This window comes from Pectinophora gossypiella, chromosome 1 (genome assembly GCF_024362695.1).
Source record: "Pectinophora gossypiella chromosome 1, ilPecGoss1.1, whole genome shotgun sequence".
NCBI classification, from domain to species: Eukaryota; Metazoa; Arthropoda; class Insecta; order Lepidoptera; family Gelechiidae; genus Pectinophora; species Pectinophora gossypiella.
Genome location: NC_065404.1, coordinates 13,604,808 through 13,623,130, shown reverse-complemented (window position 1 = coordinate 13,623,130; position 18,323 = coordinate 13,604,808). Strand labels below are relative to the sequence as shown.

Sequence of the window (18,323 nt, the reverse complement as noted above, 5' to 3'; positions counted from 1 at the left end):
ATTCGCCCCGGAAGCATATTTCGAAATGCTACTTTAATACGTCCCTGCCGGCCGAGACCAACTAAGCTAGGTTTTTTCAATGCACACGCGTAAACCCTACTCCAATACGCCTCAGGCAGTGATGAATTGAAGTAAGATTTGTAAGTTAAAATGTGCTAGAAATTAAAGTAGCATTTCGAAATACGCGCCCCGGAACGCTTCCGAACCTTCCTTAATTACTTGTGACGCATATAAAATGTTTTATCGTTATATTAAACTCTTTTTTATCCAAAGGAAGAACAGAACGCTTTCTAAAGCTGACGTTCCACTTGATAGAAACTAATTTTCCTCGTTTACTTGTAAATCCTTTACTGGTAATTCCGGATTTCATACGTCGTCGTGTGAGTCAATTAGATTAAATTAAGTACATGAGATTTACTGGTGAATTAATTCCAACGCCTCGTGTTAGGTTCGTATTAGGAAATAAGTTAATTACCTAAGCTGACTTAGTTTAAAATTAGCTTTTACGCTGTGCCCATTCTTTGATAAGTGGTGAATTCTATTCGAAGCAAATATACAATAAGTTATTTCAGATAAATACTTAAGTAACTCATTTTGAATAGTCCTCACAAAACGCCGCATTGTCACAAAATGAAAAGGTTTAAGTACGTGTTCGTCCCACGCGAAATTTAAGTGAAAGGTTTTAAGGTAAATACAACAAGGAGGTCTTAGGTGGAAACAAGGTTCCTTCATATTTGTGGCGAGGCATATAACACATAATAATAAGGCGTGCAGCGTACGGCGGCGCTTGTCGCTATAGGCCCACAAGTAGATTAATATTTTCAAATATAATATATAATCCTCACAGATGAAAGCCCGCGAACCAAACTGAGCACCTTTAGGTCTCTCTTAAGTTTTGTACCGAGTGAGAGCCCTCAGACCTCCCAATTTATCCGACTAAATAATCTACAATATGTCACGTTACAAAAATACATGCCATGTGTGTATTTGCCTTTATATTCACTGATATAGGTACGGGCGCACGGCGCGGCGGTATCGTTCAAAATATTTTCTCAGTCAATAAGTGACATGCCACACGAGCGTAGTAGCTCAGTTCAATTGTCAAATATACTGAGTGCTATAGAGCGGCAAATTCATTTGTAGTCGTTGTAATCTAAATATATAAAAGGAGAAACTGACTGACTGATATATCAACGCTAAACGGCTAAACGTAGGCACTTGAAATTTGGAAGGGACGTAGCTTAGGCACCGTAGAGGTGCGCTAAGAAAGGAATTCCCGAAATTCCCACGGGAACGGGAATTAGCGGGAAAATCCTTTTGTATGAAAAATATTTCTCTTTTATAACACGCCACGCGGACGAAGTCGCGGGCAAAAGCTAGTTTATTTGCAAGCAGAGATAGTAGTGACGTTCCGACGTTACAACGGAGCCACACCGCATCATCGTGTGGTATCGCTCTAATGTGCACTACTATGTAGTAGACAAACAGCTGGTAGACAAATAAAAACTTAGTTTATATGTCGTCTAAGGACAAACGCGAGGACAGTCGAATTGCATGTTCTATAGTAATGAAGTGTAGCTGAAAGGTTTACTCGTTTGAAGTTATGTACGTTATGTACGTAGTTATGTCATTTCTGTATTTCCTTTTTTTTTCATTGTAATAACTTTTAATTTTAATATATGGGACATAATTATATCTTACAATATGGGTACCTACCTGAAATAAATGCATTTTATTTTATTTTATTATTTTATTTCCTCTGTGTTTTGTTATGTTATGTTAGAGCACATAATAACGGGTTCTTACCGCGTTTAAATGGAATGGAAAATCCATTTAAACGCGGTAAGAACCCGTTATTATGTGCTTTAATTATGATAATAACCGCGTAAATTTAAAACAATGTTATGTTAGTACTCGTCGTTAAGTATTTTTGAAATGCGGTGGCATGTAAATAATTTTGTCTTTGCAAAGTAGATACTCGAGTACTTCCATCGAGTTTATGTATACTTTTATCAAGTTTTATTGGTATAAGTAAGACAAACATTTATTTATTTATTTAGATAATACACATAAAAAATACAGCATTTAAAAATAACAAGTAAGTAGCATAGAGAATGCTACACCGTCAAGAGCGTAGCTCTTAAATTAGTGATGATTTAAAAATAATAATTTTGTATATATGCTTGCCAATTACATTCGTACACAGCATTTACCTTAACTGGAAACCAACTAAATAAAAACTAAATTAAGTTTCATCATCACCAGCCCATTAACGTCCCCACTGCTGGGGCACGGGCCTTCCCTATGGATGAATAGGGAGATCGGGCCTTAAACCATCACGTGGGCCCAGTGCGGATTGATGGTTATTAACGCTGCTAATGCAGCCGGGACCAACGGCTTAACGTGCCTTCCGAAGCACGGAGGAGCTCGAGATGAAAGCTTTTTTTTTGTGGTCACCCATCCTATGACCGGCCGGGGAGGAGCTCGGTGGCGCAGCGGTAAACGCGCTCGGTCTACGATTGTTGAAGTTAAGCAACTTTCGCAAACTAAGTTTATATAGAGAATATTAACACAAACAAACTCAAACTCCTTGTTAATGATGAACACCTATTCCTGTTTGTTTTCTATTATGAGTAGCTAGAGTTGACACAGTGGAATGGGGGCCAAGGGATAGTATATGATGTCAAGGCAGACCACCAGCCTATCAGAAGGCAGGTATGCTGGAAAGTAATGGATGACACTCGCATAGGACCGGATAGGAGGGCGTGAAAGTGAGGAAACCTATACCCAGCAGTGGGTGGTTACAGGCTGAGCAGATAGAGAGAGGTTATATGATTCTACTGCCTCCATACTCAACGATTTACAATATAATTTTAAGGTGATCTTTATAACAATGATTATCTATTCTGTTCTGTCCCTCAATACTAAACATAAAACATAAACAGCCTATATACGACCCACAGCTGGGCACAGGCCTCCCCTCAACTCAATCAATCGAAGGGGTATGGGGCATACTCCATCACGCTGCTCAACTGCGGGTTAGTGGAGACATTTCTTCTTCTATCGTGTGGGTTGTGAGTGAGGTTGTGAGGTAGCATACCAACCCCATCAACCCTGATCTCAAGGTTAGTATTGAGCCGCCAAAGGACCCTGACATGGCTCATGTCAAGACTACTAATTTACATCAGTAAGTAGTAACCGGGACCAACATCTTTCGTACGTGCCTTCCAAAGCACGGAACCATCTTATTTTTTTCGGACAACTACCTAGTTGTCACCTGATTCCGCCTGCAACGCCCTAGCCAAACAAAGGACAGTCTCACAAAATTGTTTTCGACAGTGTCCCAATCAGGAATCTAATCCGGATCTACAGATAAATAGGTACTAATGTCCAATTAAAGTCTTATGTTCTTGTTATAAGACGCGAACTTACACCAAATAGAGTTACGATATACGCTACACGTGGAACAGTGTGTACACACTCTAATAATCAATTTTGCGAACTTCGTCCGTCCCTTGCAAGTTAGAGCAAGTTGAAACATCTGTAGGTTTCCAACTAACATTCCTATGTGGAATATTACGTAACACTTTCCGACCAAGGTCCATCCGAAGCAACAAGATAACATAAACAGTCTATATACCTCCCACTGCTGGGCGCAGGCCTCCCCTCAATCAACCGGAGGGGGAATGGAGCATACTCCACCACGCTGCTCCACTGCGGGTTTGTGAAGTATGCTCCATACCCATACATAAGAAGCAAATCCATACTAATATTATGAATGCGAAAGTAACTCTATGTGTTACTATGTCCCCAGAAAATTGACATTTCAATAGATTAAAGTCTTTAGATCTATTACAAGTCTTAGCCATTATCATCTCCCAGCATTATTCCGTTTTTCACAGAGTCCGCTTACCTAACTTGAAGACTTGACAGGTCCGGTTTTTTACAGAAGCGACTCTCTGTCTGTCACTCCAACCCGCGAAGGGAAAACCAGCGCAATATAGGTTACCTAGGTCACATACCTCCGAAAATATATTTCTCGGGAATGTGGGTTTCCTCACGATATTTTCCTTCACCGCTGAGCACAAGCTTCATGTTTCTAATTAACGTCTAAATATAGAACATTTAATAATAGATATCCAATTTCTATGAAATCTCAAACAGTAGGCGGTGTTTCCCTTTAATTGTGTAGCTTCAACTTTATTATGAAAACCCTTGTCGTTATCGGTTTAGTGACATCTGTGATGCCATTAAAATTGGGCAAAAACTACTTAATTTAGACGGATTATATTAAATGACTTCAAATTGCCGTGCAAATTGAGAGGCCTGTGTCCAGCAGTAGACGAGCGTATGATGTTGATGATCGTATTCTTTCGTGTAGGTTGTGAGGTGGCATACCAACCCCATCAATCCTGATGTCTAAAACATTTTTTTGATGTTTAAATAATTAAAAAAAAAACATTAATTTTGCGACGCAAAATTCCACTTGATAGTAACTCAGAATCATGGACTGAATCATCCCCCTCAGTTTTCGTTACGATGTCACTAACACTCTAACACGTACTTGGCTGAAACTGTTCCACAGTTGATGCTTGTAGTGTATCTATACGTATATTATTATATATCAAGTTTGAAGTTCTAAAGGCACACACACACACAACTTCGAAACTTAAATTCAATTTAGACTTTTACGAGGCTTAGAGTGGTTAAGTAGGTAGAGTACTTTGGGCCTGTTTTATCTGTAGGTTAATGCTATGTATGTATGGGTCTCGTGAATGTGTGTGCAATTAATATGTTATGAACTGGGAGCGAGTGAATATGTACCTTCCGACACATAATAACTATCTTCCCGGCCATCTCATAAAAACCCATTGAGAGAATTTCGAGTCTGTATTTATGTCATCATTAACAGCCTATATACGTCCCACTGCTGGGCACAGGCCTCCCCTCAATAAACCGGAGGGGGTATGGAGCATACTCCACCACGCTGCTCCAATGCGGATTGGTGGAGGCGTTTTTACGGCTAATAGCCGGGACCAACGGCTTAACGTGCCCTCCGAAGCACGGAATCATATTACTTTTTCGGACAATCAGGTGATTCAAGCCTGAAAAGTCCTTACCAAACAAAGGACAGTCTCACAAAGTGATTTCGACAATGTCCCCATCGGGAATCGAACCCGGACCTCCAGATCGTGAGCCTAACGCTCTAACCACTAGACTATGGAGGCTGTTTGTATCTGTATTTATTATATTTGTGTCTGTATTTATGTACCAATTCGAAATTTAAAATTCGAAACCAAATTAGTATATAAAAAGAAATTGTGTCTCTTAAGTTCTAATAGCTCAATCGCAAGCAATATGGAAGCTTAATTAAAAATCTGTTTAACTTGCTGAAGTTGCATCTACTTATTATCATTTACCTAACTTCTATTTCCACAATAGTTCTGAACAAAAGCGTCTCTAGAGAGGGGTGCCTCTTTACATAACAAAATAACCACAATGCTATTCGGTCTATCTACCGCCAAATGGTCCGCGTCGTCTCTATAGCGTCGTGGTGACCATATACATTCGTACAAATTACACAAATATAAAATAAGAACACCTAAGATTTACTGTATTGTCCCGGGCAAAATGAAATCTAATGGATACGTTATATTACTTGTTGGTTTGATTACCTGTATAACTTAAGGTATCACACGTCAAACGGGTTCGATACCAGAGATGCCTGTTTTACTCCGGACCTGTCAGCTGTCCCTTTCCTTTTCGGAATAAACATGAACTTTTCTCGCTCCGTCTCCGAAAATGTCTTTTTAAAATACACCTTGTTTTTCAATGCCGCGTCAAATATTTACCTTAAATCTCAACTCAAACGTTGATTAAACGGATCAAAATTCAGTTAAGCTTTAATGACCCGTTTGAGTTTTCTCTTAGTCCCGGAAAATTACGGGATAATCCGGGAAAATCCAACCGCATGGTTGACTTACTTTTAGATAAAACAAAATATATATATGTCACTATAGAGCATAGAACACGGGCCTCCGGCACAAGTATTGTGAAACATTATACCTAAGTACTTAGGTTGGATTTCGTTCACACTTTGTGTAACGTTTTGCTTTAGATAACGTTGCATTTACTTTGCGGGTTAAGGTTTTTGCATTCGGAGTAATATTTACACAAACATAACCTTACATTCTCTCACAGACTACCTACACAATCACACACACTGCCGTGCACTGTCCCATGAAATTTGACATTTTCATTAATAAAATTTAAGAGCGCAATACCAACTAATGTTAAATAGCAAAATAGCTTTTTAAGTTGAATTGGTTCATTGTGGCCTTTATAGGCCCCAGGACCTGACAGCAGTTGGGTTTCCTAGGTCAAAAATAAATTTTGGAATTCTGATTACTAAATAAAGACAGATTTAAAACTGAAAAAAAAAAAACGTTTCTTCATTGTGAATTTTAACCAAGAAAAACATACTTAATAATAATTCCGACATTTTATTACGTTCTTCAATGACGTCACAGTGTGCATTACACATGTTTTGACGTTTAGTAAAAAGTAAATGATTTGACTATTTGGAGACTAGCCTATTCATGTGACTCTGTCCACCCTGATAGTACCCATCTTTGAGGTATGTAGGTATACATCGAACCACGGTTTAGGTTGTCTGAAAAAGGTTGCTACATTAGCAATAAGGCCACCTGTTGTATCGCCTGACTACTTATAATATTTCTTTTGTTTGCAGTAAAAAAAATGTATTGTAAGTATTGTATTGGAAAAGACGGAAAGGCCTTTCTTTTGCCTTTGAAGGGGTCTAGCAGGATAACCGCCTGGATAAGGAACTGTGGAAGAAGAGAAGAGGCATTTGCAAAGCAATTCATCCAAAAAAGCAATATTGCTATTTGACATTTGTTTGCATTGCGTACTTACTTTGCGCAAATGTCAATTTGCAATATTGCTTTTTAGATGAATTCCTTTGATGTGGCCTTTTTAAACCCCCGGTACCGTATTGTTATTTTGACATTGACTTTGTTCTCAAACGTCCTAGACATTCTATTTCAAGACACAAAGCGACCAACTAAGGTAAAGTGGTACTTAGGGCCACACGAGACTCAGATCCTGCTTCCTTTATCACGGGAAAAGACAGATTAGACTTTATAGGTTAATCTAGATTGTAGATAGTTCCATTATTTACGAGCTAGCTTATTGACTTTGTCACGGAAACCTGATACTGATAGAAGTTGAATGTCTAGGACGCCCGATTGGTGTGTAGAGGTTGGGTAAATATTTGGTAATCTGAGATTGAAGGTTGAATAGCAAGTACCTTATTGATTGACAGAGATTTTTGATGTTTTGGCGATACGGTTCAGTTGGTTTGGACACATAGAGCGGATTAAGGATAATATGATTACAAAAGCAGTATATAAAGCGAAGGTTGGTGGTGGGTCTGACAGAGAGACCTAGAAGGACGTAGGTACAATGACCAAATTGGAGATGTCCTTAGAAAAGGTTCAGTAAGATCGACTTCCTATTGTATATTTCTTTTGCTGCAGTTATTTGTAATAAATTTTATTATTTATAATATGTCGTTTCCATATCTCGGGCCTATGGAGTCCCGGACTTTTGGAAGGCGTGCGTGGGGCCGAAGCCAACACGTAGAGGTCCTTTAAGACAATTGTATTGTTGTAATACTATAGACAGACATATATATCTACACACGCATACAAATTTTATAAAAATACATGTAGGATGTAGAATTTCCTGTCTAAGGATGGACAGTTAATCGACTTTCAAGGTCTTGAGTCCCATGATTGGTCACACTCCTTACATGTGACGCGTTATGTTATTAGAGAAGTAATCAAAGATATGGGTCAGGGCGCGGAGTTGGACAACTTGTGGAACTGTTAAGTCAGTTAGTATTGGTAATCCAATTACATATGAATCTCCGATGGGAAATAGTACTTTAAAGCGGATATTTCTCAATACGGCGCTAATTCGTAGTGCTACTATGGGGACCGTGTTCACGTCACTCAAAAAACAATAAACACAAAAAAATGTTCATAAAACATAAGTGGAATTCCGAAGTCTGTCTACCGGGATTTCGGAAAATTGTCGCGACCTTATGCAACACAAATCACAATGCAATGTAGAACACAAATCTGCAAATTAAATAAAATTCTATTCAAATAAACTTACACGTAACACCACCTCTGATACCTATACGCGTCATCTTTAAAATAAACACTTTTATACTTCATCACAACACTTAAATCCTATTACATTTATTGTTGAAACTCTTGAAAAACTCCGTATTATTCTTCTCACGTTTTCTAAAAACTAGAATTTAAGAGGTCTACACGTAGCGAACAGACTTTTAAGACTCTGGACTAAGCCAGTTCTGCCTCTAGTGTATCTTAGAAACCTGTATCCTTGTAGCAATCAGTATCTTAATCCCAGTAATGGTGTAAACTACATGATTACTTGGCCTTCGTTTAAGTGTCATGTGACTTATTTATCTGAGGTCCGTTGTGATCGCCTTCCTCTTATAGAGAGCTCTAATCCTGCAGTTATCAGGATATAAAATTGAAGTTTAAAAACTAAAACCCGACCACGGAAAAATAGCGCTCTAAAAAGTGTGAAACAAGAAGTATTTTTCGATATTTCCGATTCCGATTGTGGTGTTTAGGCTTTTAGGTGTCAGTTTGGCATACAACCACGTCTATCTCCTAAACACAAATTTAATATTCGAAAGAATTTTGAAAAATATTTATCTATTCAAGTAGATAAAACAGTAATAGAAATCAGAATCATTCAACGTATCATAGATAAACTTTTTGTTATGGCTGAGGAAAAAATGTCAAGAAACTGCAACAGCAACACATCTTTTAAATCAATGTAGGTATAGATTACAAGTTATTTAATAAGTAGAACATTTACATCATTTAGGTAATCATTAATCTTATAATAAGCGTTTTTACTTAAAGTAAGCTACACCTGAGCTTTAAATTTATTTTCTGTCAAATTCAAAACATTGTCTGGTATTTTACTATAAAAACAATACATAACCCCAAAAAGATAATAGTATTTTATGCAACAGTTGTATAAGAAGGGTCAAAAAATGCGAGTGGCGTGAGTTGCGATGTGAGCCTTGGCGAACATCGCAATAAGAGACGCCACGAGCATTTTTTGACCTAGTTATACAACGTTGCATACAATACTTTTTCTACGACGACGTAATTTTAAACGAAACACAAATATTTTCCAATTTATTTTCCAATGCGCGGGAAAATGGCGGCAAATGTATACTTTTTTTTTATAGTATATCTATGGCACCAAACAAAGTAAAGGTGCCAGTTTCCAGGTCAAAAAAAAAAAACAACAACAATGCTTTTTTGGCGACATTATAGTACAGTTACACTTTGTAAACAATGCTTTTATAGGCCATAGAGCGTACACTTTTTCAAAGAGTTTAATTATGTATGTACTTATATTAGACTTTTTGGTTATTTAAATGCCAGATTAAAGTAGAGGAGTAGAAAAACTTAATTATACCTACCTACTTACATCAGAAAGTAAAAGGTTAGTCAACTTAATTTGACCGAATAAATAGTTCCTACTAACAGGTTGTTGATAAAAAGTTGTCGAGTAGGTATTGGCAATATCCTTACTTAAATCATGACTAAATTATTCCGATATTCTGTTGGAAAATTTATGTAAAGACTTACATAGGAATATAAAATACAAAAAAATCTTTATGACATCTTCAAATCTACTTGAACTGTCTGAATTAAAAAAAATAACCATTATTTATTTAGTAGGTACACATGGAGGTAGGCTACACTTATTAATTATCTTTTTATCACAGATGCGGACGACGAAATATGGGGAGTCGATTATTCATATAGGTACCTACGTTAGAGATTGCGTAAATCAGATCGTCTATAAAAAAAAATCGTGTGACGGTGGCGCCATTATGCGCCTTTTTTCCGCAGCAGTTGTTATTTAGCGGAGAAAGGCGCGATGGAAAAAAAAAATTACAACAAGGGAGTTTAACGGAGATTATTGGGTTAACGAGAGTACTAGAGTGAATTATATAAGGTATTTTATATCTGGTAAAGGGGTTTTTTCTTTCACCTACTTACAGAAGCAGTAGCGAGTGCTTTGCTGTAATCAATAAAGGTTACAACGCTCATTACTTATGCTCCAATTGATTTTGTTATGGTTAGCTGTTTATACTCGAGATTATTGCAGCTCATTCTTTTACACATTTTTACATAAAATTATAATGTTTTACACTCTTAACGAAATTTTACGACATCTTCCGGCCATGTTGCATTAATATTGATAGGTATCAATTGCGCAAAACTGGCAATAGGCACTATTTATAACTTGCAGAATATTATAAATGAGGTACCACCATTAACAAAAGAATTTCTTGGCAATAGCAAAGTTTATACTGTTAAAAATAACTCGAGAAAAGGTCATTGCCTAAAAGCATCCTTCAGGCTAAGGCTTTGATCTTTTGCTTATGATAATAATAACAAACATACCAACCGAAATGGAAACACCGAATTATGATTCCTTCTATCGAATAGGTTGTAAGGTTGACGACCTCACCAACCCTGGAGTCAGGGTTATTATTGAGTTGCTAATGACCCCGGATATAGTTCAAGAAACGACTAATGAATTTATGTAGGCACATCGGTAAATAGTAGATGGGACTAAGGGTTTAAATTGACTTGGAGGATTTTCCTGCAGCTTCTTTACCCCGTCTATACAGGTTCTGAGAAGCTGCAGTAGTTTTAGGTGAATGAGGCGTTCGTTATATAAAATATTACGATTCAAAGTGTAACTGTGTTACCTAATGAATAAAGATATTTTTGAATTTGAATTTATATTACTAATAATAACCTACTCGAGAAATTCATTTTGGAGGTGCTTTGTAATCAAAATAGGTGTATTGAATATTAACTTGAATTGGGTTGGTTTTCCCTTCTAGGATGGAAAATATTAAAAAGTTTCTTTTATTTGTGGTTTATTTCATGTGCGATATCTCGAATATCTAGACTAGTGCTTGTAATCTTAAATAATCGCAATTTGCTAATTATCAATATGACAATTAAATGCTCAAGAAAATGCCATAACTGTCATAAATAATGACAGAAATTCTGTTTCACATTTTTTATCAAACGTATGTAGGAAGCAAGGTCAATGTACATCAATGGACAAAGCAAACAAGGGATTCAAACGCGTTTGATAGATGCCCGGATTTCCTTAACAAAACCTTGTAGTGTTATCACTTTCCGAAAGGACTCCGAGAGATTTTGCCAAAAATAGCATGGAAACAGCTACGATAAGAGCAATATATTAACCGATCTTGATAGATCTTTAACGCAAACATATTTGAGTGAACAGTAAACAATTACAGTATATTATTAGGCGTGTGTTATCAAGTAAGCGTATTGAAATTAGCATAATATTATAATCTCTCGGGATAGGCTGAAAATCACGAGTAATCAGAAGTTTTGTACGTTCCTGTTTTGTATATACATAATTATAACATAACAGACAATATAGTATCACGCTTCTATCTCCGAAGGGTTAGGCAGAGAGATGGGTCACGTGGTTTTTAGGATTTGTGCCTGGCAATGGGTTGCCCCCTATTACCTTCTGATAATGAGGATGGGAATAAAACATGACTGGCGAGAAGTGGATGTGTATATACTATATATAATATACATATAAAACATATAAAACTCGGGCATGTCGTCAAAACCGACAGAGGGTTTACGGGCAATGGACTGTTCACCCGTCACCATAATGTTTCATCACATTCAACTTTGAACTTGATATCGAAAGTCGCTGCAAATTGTTTACTGAGGGTTAAAGGAGTAAAGAATTTATAATTATTAGATATATTTATATTACTTACAGGATGTTAGTGAGATCGTAACGAATACTGAGGGGGTGGATTCGGACCATGATTCTGAGTTAATATCAAATCAAATTTTCCGTCGCAAAAGTATGGAAATGAAAATAATTAATAAAAAAACAAAAAACATTCATGAATTGTCCGACAGGAAATTCCACTTGATCAACTCAGAATCATGGTCTGAATCATCTTCCTCAGTTTTCGAACATATAAAAATATATGCATATGGGTATGTATCAGAACCTAACCATATCTAAGTGTAACTTAATTTTGTCGTCCACATCGTTGTCAAATTGTTTACCAGTTTCAGTCGTCGACATGCTTTTACAAAAGGGTTCAATCTCTTTGATCAATGTCTAATATTGGAGACATTTAGAGAGCTTGGAGAAGCGGAAAATGGAAGCCCAAGAATAAAGCATTTTATAAAAAAAATCGTTCCATACTTTGCTATTAAACAGTTTGTCCTAGTCTTTAAATATGGTCGTAAAACGTGTTTCAGATATTCGTGTCTGGATAAATTAATCTAAAAAGGTTAGTTTTTAGGTTAATAAAATTCTCTAATGAGAAATTGAATTTCTATTGATTAATCAGTTTCGTCGTATTTTCTACAATATTGTTGTCTGAATTTAGTAAATTAAATTAGAATTCTATTAAACCTCATAATTAAATTTCATCTGAAAGTTAGACGACCGTTTAAATTTGTAGAAATGCTGTAACAGAAATGGAAAATAATTTATTTTTCTTAGTAGGTATAGTTACTTATTCATAGTAAACTCATCAAAGGTGTCTAGGTACATAGAAATAATTTCTGCCTATAATTAATGTAAGTATATAATTTTTCATGCTTACACAAAAAGAGGTAAAAGGAAACTCCAAACTTGGGGGAACCATAAGAATATTTATTTTGAAAACCCCATACGTATATTATATTCTCATTAATTTTAATATCATTCTTTTGTAAGTAACTGTAATTAATTATAAATTTTGTATACAATTTTGTATTTTAATTAAATGTTATTCGGTATGTCAAAAATGTGATCCCTGCGAAGTCAGAAATAAAAATATATTGTTAATATTTTGTATTTTATTTATTTTAATATTTGTTATCTCTGTGTGTGTAGGTATAGTCTAATATTATATTATTATAGTTTCTTTAGATTATGGTTAGGTGTAATTTGGTAAATAATAATATATGTATTATATTATATTGAGTATTTATTAATATGTGTAAAGAATATTTATTATATTAACTTAAGTATACGTTTATTTATTTCTTGGTGTACCATTCCGCGTTCAAGTCTAGTAAATGTTTGTTTCTTGGTAGAGATTGCCTGTAAGAAATTGCTCTAGAGCAATAAGGCCTATAACGGCATATTGGGTTTAAAGAATAATAATATTAGGCAAGAACGTGAGCTCTCCGCCAGGCACCAATTCATATCGGAAACCGACCTCACGTCCTCTGGGTTTTACTTTAGTCTTAAATGGCCGTAAGCCGCTAAAGAGTAAGAGGGAGCTCGTAGACTATCTGTCTCGCTCACACTTACGCGTTAGGTGGCACACGGTAAGAATGAGATTTTTGTATGGATTGTGGGGGTGTGCCAAGGGTCACACAGGTTAGTCTGTAATCGCCCTTATATAAAACATCAAATTAACGGCCTCGTTGGTACAGTGGTTTGAGCGTTCGGCTCACGATCCGGAGGTCCCGGGTTCAAATCCCGGTGGGGACGTATCATAAAAATGTGGTCCCCAGTTTGTTAAGGACATTACAGGCTGATCACCTGATTTTATCCGCAAATAAGATGATCCGTGCTTCGGAAGGCACGTTAAGCCGTTGGTCCCGGCTACTACTTACTGATGCAAGTTAGTAGTCGTTACGTGAGCCATGTAAGGGGCCTTTGGCAGTTCAATAGTAACCCTGACACCAGAGTTGATGGATTGGCAGTCCACCTCACAACTCATAAGATAGAAGAACACATCAAATCTCTTTAATATTCTACGTGAGTATCTTCTTCTATCGTGTGGGTTGTGAGGTGAATTACCAACCTCATCAAACCCTGGTACCAGGGTTACTTTTGAGCCGCCAAAGGCCCCTAACATGACTCATATAACGATTACGTGGAGTATAACGTTCGTTATTTTTAATTAATGTATACCCTATTCATTTTCAGTGTGTATCTGAATAGAGATAATTTTCTACAGTTTGATTAATTATCTCGACGACTGCTGCCCATCACCTGTCGTTTCAAAAACGTGAACACCAATTATGTTTAAATCAAAGCTTGTAATAATACGATTACAGTAGGTATGATATTCATTCTCGTTAAATCGTGATTTTGTATAAAGTAGGTACCTACTTATCATAAATGTTATCATATTTAACGTTGATTTATACTTTATCAAATTATTAATATACAAGTAGGTAGGTAGGTTAAATAAATCTATAACACCAACAGTCAGAAAGATTGTGTCGTCTGATCATCTGTATTATTTTTTTTTAAAGAGCGTCTAGGGCCCTGTTCCGAGGTTTTTCTTGCAGCTTCTTTTCCCCGGCTATACAGGTTGTGAGAAGCTGCAGTAGTTTTAGGCGGATGAGACGTTCGTTATGTAAAAATTGACGATTCAAAGTGTAACTATGTTACCAACTGAATAAAGATTTTTTGAATTTGAATTTGTTACTTTTCGATTCATTGGCCATTGTATCATAAGTGGCTGCAAGTTGTTTACTGATATCCCAAGTAGCAACCGATTGTCTTAAAAGAGAATTGTAGATATCTTGAAGGCAAGTAGACTAAATCAAACCCTTGTCTTGGATAAGTCTTATATGTCTCCAAGATATCCCTCAAGATATCTTGAAGATACAGTTTAGTAAAAGTGGGCACATACTTTAACTCTTATACAAGACAGACTTAAGACAACACTAAGTCAGACTTAAACCCTACTTTAGACAATGTTCTTGCATATTCTAAACTTAGAATTCTTGTAGTATCACTTAATACCAAGAATGTATACTTGAAGATATCTACAATACTTAGTTAAGACTATAGGATTGAATTGCACTGAGTCAATTGTAACTTAACGAAGTAAAACTTCAGATCATACTAAAACGATTTTTACTTCACGCGTCTTTATTTTAGAATATAATGGCGAACATTTATATTAACACAAGAAATGAAGACTGTAAGAAAATGGCGTCTAAAATATTTGTTAAGTTGTTTTAACAAAAGGTTATTCTGCCGTTTCACATACAGGAAATTATAAACGCATGATTGTTTCTCGTGTAAAATCGATAGAAAGTGTTAAAAAACAGAAGGGCCTTTAATATATCAGAAAAATAATAATAAAATTTGGATTGATTATTCAGCAAATAAAAAAAATGGTGACATATAGTATAGAGAAATTCATTTTCTATTAATATGTGACAGCTGAACGCAGTAATTGTTACTACAACAGGAATATATATTAATTTACTTCAGTTTTTGACGATAATATTGTCAAAAAAATATTACATGTTTTCTTCCTGTAAATGCAAAATGGCGTTAAGTAATATTTTTCTAAATGAAGTAAGACTTTAGAAACAATTGATTTCGTAAGAATCAGTTTAGAAAAGTAAAGTCAAGTTGCACTTCATCAAGTACTAGTTAAGATAAATTTTACTTCAATTGTCTAGGAGTATACCAACTTAAGACAAAAAGTATTTAGTGAATTCCTACTTAAAACTCTTATATCTAAAGTGATCCTCTATTTTGATTTAGTAAAGTAATGTCGTAAAATCATGTTTGTTTATTCTGTGCCAGAATCATTTATGTAACAAGTAACAATTAAAATCGAACAAGCTTAAAACCTATGGAAAGTATGTTTGTTTGAGAGGTAAGTTTTTCGACTCGTGGAAGATAAAAAAATATTGTTATGCTGAGTTCTTACTTGGATAGGAATGTGATTTACTTAATTATTTAATATTTATCACAATTGGAACTAACAAACATAAACTCAATTTGCTAATGAGTCTCCGTGCATACATTCTCATAGGTACCTACATGGTTCGCTGACGCAAAGTAGGTACGATCACCGCGCTTCTAATTGCCAACGGAAACAATGTCATTATTGTAAAAATTAACGAGTATCCGTTGAATATTGTATATACGAAGAACCCTTGCAATTTGATTAACGTCGTGTGTGTGCGCGGTAGTTTCTAATCCCACCTAAAACATTATTGTTAAAAAAGGCGGCCAAATTCCCGATGTCTTTATCAAGCTAAAAAATAAAGGAATCAAATCTAATGCCCACTTTAAATGCATTTAACCATACACAAAACTTAAAATAGATATGTTTTGTTTATGATTGTGAATAAAGCTTAGTTAAAAATAGGTACATTTTTAAAATTATTAAAAGAAAGAATGAAAGAAGAAAGAAAAGTATCTAGACACGCGGTAGCGTGTCAAGCCAAGTTCAAGAAATAGAACTGGCGAGCCGCACCGTGTGTATTATTACACGAACCATTTGGAGCCACTTTTGACCCCCTCATAAATCAAAAACTATTTCACATAAACGTATCAAATTTGGCTCATATATTGAGACTTGTGAGATACATATAAGTGTTCTAAATTTCATAAGCTTATCTCAAACGGTTATTTAGATATTAATGTCCAAAATCCTCATTTTTTGACTGACTGACTGACTCATTTTTATCAAAACTCTAACCCAGTTCCAGATGACCTAGAGAGTTAAAATTTGGTATGCAGATAGGTAATTAGATGAATATAAAGGAAAAAATAAAAAAAACTGGCAACTTTTTAATAATTAGATTCTATCATGAACGCTTAACATAAATACCTAATTAGTGCCTGTACCTAACTATAGATGTAAGAATCAGTAAGTAATCAAAACTCATGACAGCCGGTCTTTTTGTGGTAGGTATGTAGATTAACTTAACATAACATACAATCACGCCTATATGCCCTATCGGGGTAGGCAGAGCACTAAGTGATCATAAAACCACTTGATGCCACATTTGACAAGTACTTTAAGGGTAGGTAAGCAAGTTGGAACATGTGTTTAGCAGTGATAGGTTGTCAGCTTTTCGCCCACGATACAACACCACTCTCATCCATTTTACTGGCATATTATTTTACCTATAAAGTCGACTTTTAGTTTTGAATTTGTCTTTTTAAAAGGACCCACGCGTTACGAAGATATGTACTTACCTACAATAAGACAGATCTTAGGCTACAATATATTATCTTATGTTATAAGAAGATATGATATGTTATACTGTTACTTATAAATAAATTTCAGGACTGACCATTGAACTTGGCACCCATTTAGATCTCACTTCTTTTGTCGTTGAAGTCAACAACCAAAGCATTGCATAATATTGAACTTGGCTCTCATTTCACGTCTATGTTTTTGATTGGATTTATTTATTATTAGACTAATAGGTACCTAATTTTATATTTGAACTTAGCAGGTTTTAATATAAAACTCGATTTTTCATAGTGTAGTGTTGCCGTGCGCTTAGACTAGGTTAGACTAGCTTAGTCATTTTTGAGAAGATTTGTGCGAGACGTAGGTACCTGGGCCGCCACGCGCTGGATCGGATTTGAAAAACAGGAACTTACGATTTTTTTGCCAAAATTAAATGATTGTGTTATACCAATCGATATAAAAAAAATTATGGCAATGAAGAAGATATCGCATCGCTAACAAAAACAGTGGGATGTGCATTATCACAGGTTAGTTTTCTGTATTTAATATTCTGCCTTCGAAAACCACCATCCTTTTATTATTTGGACTTCATCCATCTTTCTGCTTGCTTCTATTTCGATTTTATCGTCCATTGAATAGACTTTTCTTATGTTTTACTTATTGTAGTCAAAAACGAATAAAACAGTCTTGTATAGGAGCAACAAATAATAAAAATTGCCTTAAGTATATCTAGGCAATCAATTTTTACTTTACAAGACTAAACTGATACTTCACTAAATCAATTTAGTGTTAAGTGAGCCTTTAAATAATCTGAGTAAAGTAAAAGAATACTTGTAGACTTAACAGTAGGCTGAGATAAGACTAAATAGTTTTGTGAATACTTAACTTGGTTTTGTGTATTCTAAATTATCTAAAGTAGGATTTTTTGAAAACAATATAGTATTAAAGAAGGAAATGAATTTATGAAGTCCTAATAAGTCCTATTTGATTTGGATAAATCTCACTTTAGCTAAAGTTTAGACATATATGACTTAATCACAATTCTTGATTGCTACTTGGGATTTTTTATTACTTGTGTTACTCCACAGAGAGTTTAAGGGCGTGAATGTATGTGTGTATAAACATTAGTGCTGAAAGCGCATTTTAATTTTTGTATAGAATTGGACCGGAAAGGATGGCGTGA

The 18,323-nt window shown here is 35.5% G+C and overlaps 1 protein-coding gene across 3 annotated transcripts in view; it reads right to left on the bottom strand.

Moving 5' to 3' along the window:
* LOC126370007 (sodium bicarbonate cotransporter 3) overlaps positions 1 to 18,323 on the bottom strand; it is a 109,602-nt gene that overhangs the window by 37,647 nt on the left and 53,632 nt on the right. For 2 of the 3 annotated variants that reach the window (XM_050014651.1, XM_050014631.1), the window contains exon 1: positions 8,203 to 8,290. The exons of the other annotated variant lie outside the window; for it this stretch is intronic. In XM_050014651.1, the coding sequence (XP_049870608.1) occupies positions 8,203 to 8,264 (62 nt within the window). In that variant the 5' untranslated portion in view covers positions 8,265 to 8,290. Of the gene's footprint in view, positions 1 to 8,202; positions 8,291 to 18,323 lie in introns of those variants that run through there. 3 annotated transcript variants of the gene reach the window in all.